General features: G+C 42.9%; 1 protein-coding gene across 3 annotated transcripts; it reads left to right on the top strand.

Moving 5' to 3' along the window:
* Positions 1 to 3,534: 3,534 nt before the first annotated feature.
* Positions 3,535 to 8,209, top strand: LOC117857968 (phosphatidylglycerophosphate phosphatase PTPMT1-like). 3 transcript variants are annotated; one of them, XM_072294298.1, is made up of 7 exons: positions 3,535 to 3,973; positions 4,745 to 4,867; positions 5,752 to 5,834; positions 5,917 to 5,963; positions 6,061 to 6,127; positions 6,712 to 6,861; positions 8,019 to 8,209. In XM_072294298.1, the coding sequence occupies exons 1-3, from the start codon at positions 3,755 to 3,757 to the stop codon at positions 5,818 to 5,820; spliced, it is 411 nt and encodes a 136-aa protein (XP_072150399.1). In that variant the 5' UTR covers positions 3,535 to 3,754; the 3' UTR covers positions 5,821 to 5,834; positions 5,917 to 5,963; positions 6,061 to 6,127; positions 6,712 to 6,861; positions 8,019 to 8,209. The 3 variants fall into 3 exon arrangements, with proteins under 3 accessions (XP_072150399.1, XP_072150398.1, XP_072150397.1); XM_072294297.1 differs by having other exon boundaries at positions 7,933 to 8,209; XM_072294296.1 differs by having other exon boundaries at positions 6,712 to 8,209.
* The last annotated feature ends 4,140 nt before the right edge of the window (positions 8,210 to 12,349 follow it).

Genomic DNA, 12,349 nt, shown 5'->3' with positions numbered 1-12,349 from the left:
GGAAAACGTATCGAATTGATACAAAGTTTGACACGCTTTAAAGCATCATAATCACCTAGACACGTTGTAAAGTGTATGAAACAAGTGTCTATAGCCAGGTAAAGATGCTTTCTGACTTGAGTTGAAAAACGTATCGAATTGATACAAAGTTTGACATGCTTTCAATCGTGAATAGCATGTAGACAAGTCGTAATGCATATCAAATAACTATCAATAGGCACCTATGGGCAAAACAAATATACAATTTCATCATGTAATGCGGAAAGACTTAAAATGTTCAAATTTGTTAAGAAGGTATGCATGAATACATATGCTTAACTATATTTAGTAGTCTCAATCTATTGTATTACCATATATTATAGTTGTCGTTTGCTGAACAAATAAAATTGGATAGGGTCCTAGATATTAACTCAAGATATAGTGGAAGCAAAACACCAAGGACTCCAACAAGCTTGCACAAATGAGATTAAGCAGGGCCACTACTAGCATGATTAATTTAAGGAGGTAAGCGTGAGAGATCAACTTAAGTAGCTAAAGCAAGTAATGGAGATTAACTAACTAATTGCATTAAAGGCCTGTTTGGCAGAGCTCCAGCTCTGAAAAAACAGCTCCAGATCCATAGATCCAGCTAGCTCTACCATAGAGCTGCTCCACCGTGAATCTGAAATCTCAAAAAGCGTTTGGTAAAGCTCCACTCTTATCTTTGTCTCACTGGCAATTTGGACCCATGCATCAGAATTAAAAAAAAACGTCTTCTTCGCGGCGAGTGTGACCTCCCCACGCCTCCGCTGCCTCCCCTGCCGCGCCTACGGACCCGCCGCCCTCCTGCGCTCTGGCAGCAAGGGCGGGCAGGGCTCCAGCGGCAGGGGCGGGCGGGGCTCCAGCAAGGTGGGCTCCGGTGGCAAGGGCGGGCTCCGACGGCAGGGGTGGGCTCCGACGGTAGGGGCGGGCTTTGACGGCAGGGGCGGGTAGGGCTCCAGCGGGGCGGGCTCCGGCAGCAGGGGCGAGCGGGGCTCTAGCGGGGCGGCCTCCGGCGACAGGGGCGGGCGGGGCTCCCGTGGCAGGGGCGAGCAGGTGCGAGCAGGGGCAGGCGGGGCTCTGGCGAGCGGGGCTCTGGCGGGCGGAGCCAGCATGGCGGGCGGGGCGAGCAGGGGCAGGCGGCGCTCTGGCGGACAGGGGCGGACAACGACAGAAGATAAGGATGGCAGCGTGTTGCACGGAGAAGAAGAAAAAGAAAATAGAATGAACCGGTCATTTTCCACTAATGAGTGGCAGTGGTGGGTAATTTTCTCCAACTCCACCAAATTTGATTCGTGGAGCACCCCCTGAGGTGCTCCACCAAATCCATGGATCTAGGGGTAGATCCACCGTTTTCGTGGAGCAGCTCTGTGGTGGAGTTGCTGGAGCTAAAACTGTTTGGCTGAAAAAATTGGGAGCAGAGCTGTTTTTGAGGATCTGAAGCTACGTGGAGCTCTGCCAAACAGGCCCTAATTAAAAGCATGAAAAGTGGAGCTCACAGTGCTATCACAACTTGGTCCTGGTCTGGTACACGTGCTGGGCCACCTGGTGCTGAAACTTGGCCTGCTGCTTGCTTTCTCACGCGTGGACTGGCCTGGTGTGCTTGCGGCCCGCTGTTGGTTCCCGTGGGCCGGCCTGTGTGCCCCGCTTCGCACGCTGCTGGGCCGCTGGCCTGCACTGCTGCGCGTGGGCTGCTGTGCTAGCCTGCTTGCCGGCCTGCTGCGTGCGCTGGGCCGATGGCTCCTGGCCCGCAACGCTGATGGCCTGCACTGCTGGCTGTTGCACGCCGGGCCAGCTACTCGCGCTGGCTGCCTGGCCTGCTGCTCGTTGCTGCACGCGCTTGCCTGGCGACGATCTTCCTCCCGATGCCCTGCGCTGCAAAGAACAGTGACCCGAAAACACGAACAGCAAGAACACTCTCCAAACTTCAAATCAAGAACTCCTTCCGTACTACACGAATCAAGATGAAACTTGAGACATGGAAGAAATACCCCAAGGGCAAATAGATCCATGTGACAAATCTAAAAAAACTCAAGTATTCATCGTAAATTTTGAAGAAAATCGAAACCCTAACTCAAACATGATTTTGGAAGAAATTCAAAATCAAGCCGGATTCGTGAGAGATTTGGAGGGGATCGTATCAAAGGTGCTCCCTAAGGTTCTAGCAACATTTCCGCTCAACCAATCTCACGAGATTGTGGAAAAAAGTAATATGGATCAGACGCCACTAAAAAGCTTTTTGTTTGGACATATATTGGAATGGCATAAAACATGAGAACCATAACTAGATTGATTATTTTAATTGATGACTAGAATAGGATGATCGTCAGTTTTACAAGCGACATAGATGTACCTATTCGGGAAACCACAATGCAAGTGGATTTGGTATTGCAAAGAAAGAATAAATGATTTTGTAAAAGATGCTACCCATCCAAATTCATGATCACACATTGAGAAAGGTGTTGCCTCACGAAGTCTAACGGTGACCTGTAGGATCCAAACCCACAACATTACAATTGCACTAGTCTTGCAAGTTAAGCATATGAATAACTAAAAGTATATATATGTATAAATATTGAATTAGGTCCAAATTAAGAGGAAGACTTAACCAAGTTCCCATTAGGACATGACCGTGTGTTACAAAGATACAGTTCCCTCGTTTGACCTGTTCTTACCGATCTTCCAAACACATAGCGCTCACATGGATTGATATCCATTGTCCAGCAAAGAAGCACACATGAATATATATGCGTGATTATTTTTCCAATACCATTGTCTCAGATAAATTAAACATGGATTCAATAAAATTCTTGGTAAAAGATTTGGGGGAATCAAACATGGTACATAGAATTCCAACATCCTAAATGCACGAAATCAATCTATAGTCATTGTGACTTGTTAGCATATACGTACCTATGTTGGGAGTTAAAATAAATAGTGAAATTATTAAAAATAGAAAAATAAATAAAAATGGCAAAAAATAAGATGATGCCTCACGAAATCAAATTAAAGCGTGACCTCTATGTTTAAGACCCAGCCATACCATTTCTCTAATGATGCAAGTTCGGCATATGGACAGCTAAAAACATACCATTGCGCTAATTAACATAAAAAATTACTTTCGATAAGCACGTAGAAATTCATTTAAATGATAGAAAATACTAAATTTATTAAAAAATTAATAAAATTCCTACATGACAACGTAGATGTTGTTTATTACATTTTAAAAATATATTGATGTATTTAAGATAATTATTTTTATATGTTTCTTGACAAATGCTTTTAATTAGTTGGAGATAAAAACAAAAACTAAAAAGAGCTTAAAAACCTGAGTCTGGCCAGCCCACGTTGCCTTCACGGCCCAATTTTTCGTGGCCGTCCATCTATCCGAAACGGCGGCCACCTACCCTCCGAAACCTAGGTCGTCAAGCAACACCCACCCACCAGGTGGCCAGGCGCCCCGCACGCCGCAAACACGCCCCCCTCCCCCCCCCCCCCCCCCCCCCCCCCCGCCGGGACGACGCAACCCCCCAGTCCCCCACCCCGCCCGTCGCCGTCAGCGTCTGAGCCGCCCCGCTTCCTTCCCAATCACCCCTCCCGATCCCAAAATCCCTCCCTTCCTCTCCATTCCGCTCCCCTGAAATCGAGGAGCGCGAGAGGACACCGCGAAGCGCGTCGGTTCCTAGGGTTTGCCGGTCGGGTTGGGGCTCCGATCCGTGTGGGCGGGCGGGCGGACATGAGGATTCGGGAGCTCCGTGATGGGCTGGAGGTGGAGGACGATGAGCGGGGGGAGGAGGCGAGGGGCGGCGGCGAGGTGGTCGCGGTTGTGCGGTTGAAGGCCAAGTGCGCGCTCGTCGGCGCCGGCGCGAGGTTCCTGTTCTACCCCACGTTGCTCTACAACATCGTCCGCAACCGGTTCGAGCCCGAGTTCCGCTGGTGGGATAGCGTCGACCAGGTGCGCATCTTCCGCCCGTCTCCATCTCCATCTTCTGGAATTGCGTTAGTGTTCTCGTGTTCTGGAAATTGCGTTTGTGTTCTCGTGTTCTGGAAATTGCGTTTGTGTTCTCGTGTTCTGGAAAATTGCGTTTGTGTTTTGGACGCGATTAGGAGCTTGATAAAAATTGGGGACAGCTATATTGCTGTGTTGTTGTTGTTTTTTTCAGTTGCTGCTCCTCCAGGGCAGGCTTCTAGGCCTTGATTCATCAAACATATGCGGAATCTGATTAGTATTGAAAACACTTATTCTAATAAGGATCGATACTAGAATCATACAAGCATATATCTGAATTGTGCCACTATTCTCCCGCTGGGCAGGCTTTTCTGGCTTGCTCTGGTTCAGTGTTCGATATGTGCAGTATGCCTTTGTGTTATTGGTATTGCTGGGCACTATGCATGTGTTGTTGTTTTCATAGAATGCATGTAGAGATTATGAGCTTAATTCAGATAGGCTGAATTCGAGTATTTCACCAATAGTAAATCAAGTTTCTCGCATCACGAGAAATTTGAGGAGCACTTCTTGTTATCTGTACGGTTATATTTCTCTGTTTTGCATTGCAATTGCAATGTCATGCTTTTATTGGGCAACAATTTTTAAATGCAATAATGTATCATATATGTCCAGCTGTTGGAGCTGATCAGTTCAATTGGTGATGGAAAAGGAGTAGCCATTCATTTTTTATTTGCAATAGATATCGTAACCTGATGTTCTTACCGTTTCTATCTTCAGTATGTTTTGCTAGGTGCTGTTCTGTTCCCTAGCGATGTTCCACGCCTGAAGCAACTTGGAGTTAGAGGAGTTGTCACACTGAATGAACCCTATGAAACTCTGGTTCCAACATCCCTATACCAGGTAAATGTTCCTTTACCTCATCTTCTAGCTGAAGAAATAAATAAATTCTATCAGAATTTATAATTGTTGTCACTTGACTGAGAGAACTATAGTCTATATTCCAACCTAAGTATCTATACCTAAGTACTTTTATGTGATGCCATGTCTTGCTAGATGCCAACTCAGCTTTAGGATGCTAATTTTGTAGTGCTCGATTCAGATCATGAAGTAGGTGGTAGTGGTTTGCTAGGATTTAGGGGATGCTTGCTTTCATATTATTTTTTATCTGTAATTTTACATTATGCCAACTTCAAAGTAAATCGTTACATCTGTTAGGTTGAGATTATACTATCTCTGTTCTTATGTGTTTGATGTTGGTTAGTTCAAAATCAAACTAACAACATCAAGCATTCAAGAATGGAGGGAGTATGGATATCTGATATCGCTTGTCATGGTGTATGTCAGATGTGATATGTTGTGAGCTAATCCGTATGGTGCAGTTAGAAAATTGTAGTTCTTTAATCAGTTAAGGAGCAGGAAAGATAGCTTATTAAATTGTGCTGACCATCATTATCGTTGGCAGTGGTTCTAAATATTTCTATTAATACACTCTTATTTGACTTTCCTTGCTGTCCGAGTACTGATGTCTGGTGATAATCCTCAAAAGCAAATCCATTTGACTTGATCAAATTACAAGAAGTCAAAAAAACCATACTGATTCACAGTAGGAAATAGTAATGGATCTCTGAGATTCTGCATCATTGAGCATGATAGGTCCAATATGAATAGATACTTAGAAACATTGTACCACAATGGCTTTAGCAAAAATATAGTAGTAAATCTTCTATGAAGGTCTGTGCGGAAGCCTGGCAGCCAGGGCTAATGAGATGTACTCTTTTTTCCAGGGAATGAAATGCAAGGTGGTAGCACCTATGTCCACTATAAGGCCGGAAGGGGACGACGCACCACTATAGTTTTGTGCTTTTTGGTAGGGCAAACTGATCCGCTTAGGCTTTAGATGTCTTGTTTCTGTGCATTAATATAAAATTTACTATATGTGTTACATGCAGATAAAGTACATGAATATGACTCCTGAAACAGCTTTGGATCATGCATGGTCTGTGAGGCCCAGAGTGCTTTCAGCGTTCATCATAATTTTTCTTTATCGTGCCGTTTATTCCCTCTGATTATGGTTGGCATTGCTTGAAAATCAGGGAGGAATCCTGTGGATGATGTCCCAGTAGAGCTCTTTGAAGCTAAGTCTGCAAGAGATGGCGCATGGTATGGTGATATTACTGTTCTTTATCCTTTTTCTTTTGGTTCCTTTTTTCAGGTCATATTTTTGTAGGCTGAAGAGGTTTTAGGTCTTACTGTTTTTATTTGCTCGTGGCATCGTTGATTCTGGCATTTCATATTTTCATGTATGCCTATGCTTTTCCCTTGATAACATAGTGCAATGGTCTGCTGTTAATTTATTATTATTGTCCGTAAACTAGCTGGAGGTCACCACTTGGGACTCAAGTAAAATAATCGAGAACCATTTTGAACTCTGTAACCCTTTTTGCTTGATTTTCAGCTTAATGATGGCTTGGAGTTTTCCTTCACTGATGGGTTGTGAACGTGACTGTGTGTAAATATTGTTTAAGTGTGAATTGCTACTCCAATTGTGTGTAAATATTGTTTAAGTGTGAATTGCTACTCCAAATTGGCAGATTGTGAATGTGCAGATTACAAGTTTACCATGAATTACTCATGTTGTAAATATTGTTCAGTGACTTACTCATGAATTTTGCTGATGCACTGCATTCTTTTTTTCGTAATATCTTCAAATTGTGATATTCATCTAACCCCATGCCCCGTTGCAGGTGAAGAAAGCTACAAGTACAAATCTGAAAAAACCTGGTGATGTAACTTTTCAAGGGAGAAGTGAAGCTGCGATGGAGAGAGGGGCAAGAACGGGCAATGAAGTGTAGGCGCTGTTGAGTTGTGCTGCTGTTCAACCAAATGCCGGAAAGGTATAGTGTTGAGATTTTTTTTTTGTGCTAGACTGCTGGTTAAGGGGAGCTTTCCTTCATGATTAGTTCAACCCATACCAAATAAACACAAATATGATTAGTTCATTTTCTAGAGCTATAGGAAAGCAACATTTTAACAGCTAGGATGGGGTGTGATCTGCATGCATGGTTTTTGCGGATAAAATAAACACAAAGCTCTGAAATGTGATGTTCTCGGTATCCAAAATTCCAAATGAAGAACTGAAAATGGTGCGTGCTACTCTCACTTAAACTGTAGACATGTAGTGGTTGTAGAACTCATACCCATCCATATTCAGCATTTGCTTTAAAATCTTATGATGGCGTCTTTTCAGTCATCATGCAATGAGCCTTACAAAAGCAAACATGTTAGATATCCGTACCACTTATTGTCTCCAAAACATTTCTGCTTGTGAACTTAGTTCTGACGATAACTTCGTACTATTGGTGGTGTTTCTGTGTTCCATGGAGTATTTCTGATTGTTGATCCTGCACGTTAGCTTTTGGGATGCATGAAAGTTCTGGACATTACAAACAAAATTGTGTCAAGGTTCTATTAGCTGGTGGTAGAAATAGAGTTTACATGGTAGAATTTATATGCTGCAAGCATGTAGACAAGGAAATATTGCTTTCAAGTTTTAACCTGGAAATCTTGCTTGCTGTCATATGACACACACGAACATCTATTGTTCTTGGATCCTTGGTTGAAACTGAAGTAATGCTTAGTGTTCTGTACATGCAAATCATTAGTGCTGACAATGTGGTAGAATGTACAGTACCATGGCAGAAGTTAATTTTAGTTTAATCAACTATGAGATCTCTTATGAAACTTGGAGCATGTACAGTAGCATGGCACAAAAGTGAATTGCTTCCTATTTTGTTATTATTTCGCTACCTGGTAGCAGATTGAACTGTCTTGAGCAGAATTACAATATTGCCGATATAGGATGTCCTTTTCAAGGACTTTTGATCTATGTTGCTTGACAGCAAGCTCATTTCTGATCTACTCATCTCTAACTGTGGCTCTATTATTTCTTGAGTTTTGGTATGTAGCTGTTGTTGCTACTGGTGTTCTTGTGCTCAGGTGAAGAAAGCTACAAGTTCAAATTTTAAACAATCTGGTGATCTAACTTTTCAAGGTAAAAGTGAAGCTGCGATGGAGAGGGGCAACAACGGGCAGTGAAGTGTAGGTTTTAGTTGTTATTGAAAAAATTTAGAAATAATTATATGATATTGTCACTTTGTCTGTGTTTCTTTATCAAGGCAATTGTCTTGTTGCAGTACCTTATTTAATGTATTTGTTAGTTCTTGAATGAATTACTTAGTTTCCTTTTGGGTGAAGCAAAGGTGATGGATAATTTATTTAGGCATTATTGAACTATTCCAAAATAAAATGATATATTGAATTTATAAATGCAAATAAACAAATCATTATGTATTACACATGAAAATAGATGTATCTATAAATCGTCCCTACATTTGTTAATACACAATATGGTGTTACTATAAAATGTGTCTATATCCGTAGACACGTAATAAAAATGTATCTACGATATTGTTTCTACATTTGTTAACACGCAATTTGGTGTTACTATGAAACATGTCACCCGCCACGTCGCCGGCCACATCACTCGCTATGACATTTGCCACGTCACTCACCACATCATCCGCCACGTCACCTGCCACATCATCTGCCATGTCACGTGCCACGTCACTTGTCACGCTCTACTAAATCGTCTCTATACTAATTATACACCGCTATAAAACGCGTCTATATTAGTAGGCATGTTTTGTATACGTATCTATATATTGTATCTATATTTATTAATATAAAATGAAGCGTTACTATACTACGTAACTACACCACTAGAGACGTTCTATACATGTGTCTGCAAAATTGTATCAAATTTTTAGATATGTATCTAACGTGTTTATAAAATGTTTCTTTCTTTCATAGTAACGTTTAAAGGATTCGTCTCTATAAGGTCTGACGCAGTACGTATGAAGATGCTTCTAACACGCTTTATGAAAACGTGCCTACATTGATATAGAGATGAAATAAAGTGTGTCTAACTCCAAATCTGGTGTAGCTATAGGGGGGGTTTTCTAGTAGTGCCATAGCTAGGCGGAAGAGATGAAAGAACAAAATCAGTGGCCAACTCCTTGCCCATTAGGAAGCCCAGCTTCTTCAATCGCTGAGTGTAACCAACCATCTTGATTACGTGTGGTCCTACTGCTGCGCCTTCTGCTAGCTTGTACTCCAGAAAAGCCTTGGACACATTGAACCTTTCAGTCCTGGCCTGTGTCTGGAACATATCCTTGAGCGCCACGATCATATCAAGCGCCTCATGATTTGTTTCGAACTGCATCTGCAGCTCGGGTTCCATGCAAGCAAGCATAAGACAGTTTACCTCAAGATTAGCATCAAATGCTTTCTTGTAAGCGGCCTTAACGGCAGCAGATGCATCATCAGCAGGTACTTGTGGTAATGGGGTGTCTAGAACATCTACTTTTTTCTCAGTCCTGAGAACAAATCTCAGGTTACGAATCCAATCCGAGTAGTTTGTTCCATTCAACTTGTCCTTCTCAAGGACCGAACGCAAAGCAAACGGTGTGGTGTTGTTAGGTGCCTTTTAATCTACAACAAAACTAATGCAAAATACACTAACATAAACGTATCCATGATAGAGCAAATCACATTAAACTATTTAATAGAATCTACTCCTACTAAAATCAATATCCCTCTATTGATACTTAGTGATTCAGGATCCACAACTAACAAGTCTACTAGTGAGCTTTAGTATCACCGCTAGCAAACAAGTTAGATCGGTAAGCAACTCCTTGCTAATCATATCACATATGACTCCTATTGTTGGGTGACATCTCCATGTCTCGGTGTCCAACCTTTATGCCCCAAGATCCTTAATCGTTAAGATGACCTTGTTAAGTAAACCAACCCTTATGCGTGTAAGTGTCCGACACAAACTCGTCTAATCAAGGAAAACTAGTGGCACCCTAATTTCATAGACCCACCACCAATTGTACAAGACATGGGACGGTGCAAGTTTTAGTTGGGAGGACATACAAACTTAAACTTTGCGAGGGATCATTCTACTTCTAACATCACATCATGCAGGAAGTAAAACACAAAAAAATAGCATTCACACAGTTGTGACACAGTATGGCCCGATTTCTTATGGTGATCTCCATCTCCATATAACCTGTTCACCATGGTGATCTCCATCTCCATGTTCCATGTGCACCATCCTCCTGGTGATGAGTCCTCCAAGAACTAGAACATGCTATTACACCTAATAGCTAGTAATGTAGATTACATAGTTGCTTGGATCATCACAGATTGGTACACAGACCATTAAACACATTAAGGTGACAACACATATGGCTCCAACCGTGTTGTCGTACGCGCGACATGCAGGTCACGAAAGAGTTACACACATGCATCACATACACAAAGGGCCATACCGATCACAAAATCATAACATCTTGCAAAACAGAGTTAGGCGTTCTAACGTTCCAAACTTCAGAGGCCCAAAACTCCATCTTCCAAGTCAAATTTAGGAAATCTAATTTCGCTAAAAAGGGCTAAGCCGTTGAATTTTATGTGTAACTTTTTCTGTAGATCAATTTTCATATAAAAATCCCCTCGATCCGAGATCGTACCGAAAAGTTACGGCTGTTTTACCGAAGCACACGCATACGATAAAAATTCCGACCCGGTAGTAGATCCAATCTACTATTGCACATCTCATGCGCCTGGCGTATGAACTTGGGTTTCGATTCGATCAATCACATTGATCTTCGGTCGCTGCAACTGGCATTACATGTATCACTTAACTCCGATGGCGGAAATCCGACCGGTAGGAGTATGTCGTTACACGACCATTGTAGCAAGAACATGAAACCAGGCCATAGATCAATCTGAAAACACACATATCTCCATATGCACACATCCCGAATCCATAACAGAATAGCTACGACTGTGATACCACTGTTGGGATACGAGGTAGGCTACGGTAGCGCAAAATAAAATTTTCTACCGCGTAAACTAGGAAAACTGTCGTATATGGATCACAGGATTATCACTCGACGCACAGGTATGGAAGTTGTAGAATCGTGTCGGGGCAGCGAAGTCGATCAGTGTAGTCAAGCACGTAGTCGATCACGTTGACGTCGAGCAGCTCCTCAGCAGCTCATCCACGTACAGTGAGGTCCTCCTCGTGCTGCGGCTTGTCGTTGGCTTGTCGTGGCTTGTTGACGGCTCGTCGAAGTGCTGCAGGTGCAACACCTCCAAGGTATCCACACGTGCAGGGAGGAAGCATCGCAAGCCGGACTGCTAGGTCCACGAGTTGCAACAGGCGAGGGTGTGGGAGGCGCGACACTTGTGGTTCGGCCAAAAGGATGAAACCCTAGGGTGCCCTCACCCCTCTATTTATAGAGGTTCCTGATGGGCCTTTGGGTCCAAGGCCCATTAGTACTTCTAAACCTGATCCAATTCGGATCATATCCAAATTAGGCTTCCAGCCCCTTAAGTGTGTGACCCTATAGGTTCGGATACGTATAGACATGGCCCGAGTACTCCTACTCGGCCCAATAGTCGGTAGCGGCCTCTAGCAAGACGTGCCAACTCCTATAAGCACACGAAGATCATATCAGACGAACCGTCACGACATCACATACCTGCTACTCCCTTTGCCTCACGATATTTTGTCTAGCTCCAAGTCGACCGCTCTTTCTGGATCCTGTGATTCGGAATCCCTTTGTAGGTCAACTCTTAACCTTACGTAGCATGGCCATGCATTTCCGGATCCGATCACTCGAGGGGCCCAGAGATATCTCTCTCAATCAGAGAGGGGCCAATCCCATCTTGATTGACCATACCTCATAGCATGCTTCTTGACAAACCTGAAAGCTACCTTTTTAACTACCCTATTACGGTGTAGCGTTTGATAGCCCCTAAGTAAATCGATCCACATCTTGAGTCATGCGACAATCTCAGGTCTAAGGATAAAGCGTACATGTTGTGTAAAGAGAGAACTACTTCTTGTGTTGGGTCCGTCCTAGCACATGTCTCTACATGCGCCCACATTATTAGTTTGACATCTCCATGTCCATGACTTTGTGAAACATAGTCATCAACTAATACATGTGCTAGTCTAATATTCATGTGTGTCCTCACATGAACTCTGACTAGGACAACTTTAGAATAACCATACAAGTAAAGAGTTTCACATACAATTCACATAATTGCAAATCAATTCAAGTAGTCTTTAATGGATATTCAAGGAACACAATATAAATCATGGATACAAATGGAATATCATCATCTCTACGATTGCCTCTTGGGCATACCTCCAACAGCTTTCCTATGCACAGTAAGAATGTTTTAATTTCTCCTTGGTTGAAATGATGAATAGTTGCTCTATTTATTTCCTCTCGTATGTCTTGTTAC

This window comes from Setaria viridis, chromosome 5 (assembly GCF_005286985.2).
Source record: "Setaria viridis chromosome 5, Setaria_viridis_v4.0, whole genome shotgun sequence".
Taxonomy (NCBI): Eukaryota; Viridiplantae; Streptophyta; class Magnoliopsida; order Poales; family Poaceae; genus Setaria; species Setaria viridis.
The sequence above is the reverse complement of the archived record's forward strand: the minus strand, read 5'-3'. Positions and strand labels throughout refer to the sequence as shown.

Excerpts from the sequence above, each read along its gene's own strand:
- LOC117857968 (XM_072294298.1), top strand. The coding sequence starts at position 3,755 with ATGAGGATTCGGGAGCTCCGTGATGGGCTGGAGGTGGAGGACGATGAG. Across the intron at positions 3,974-4,744 it reads GGTGGGATAGCGTCGACCAG|TATGTTTTGCTAGGTGCTGT; the intron begins GTGCGCATCTTC and ends TTCTATCTTCAG. Across the intron at positions 4,868-5,751 it reads TTCCAACATCCCTATACCAG|GGAATGAAATGCAAGGTGGT; the intron begins GTAAATGTTCCT and ends TCTTTTTTCCAG.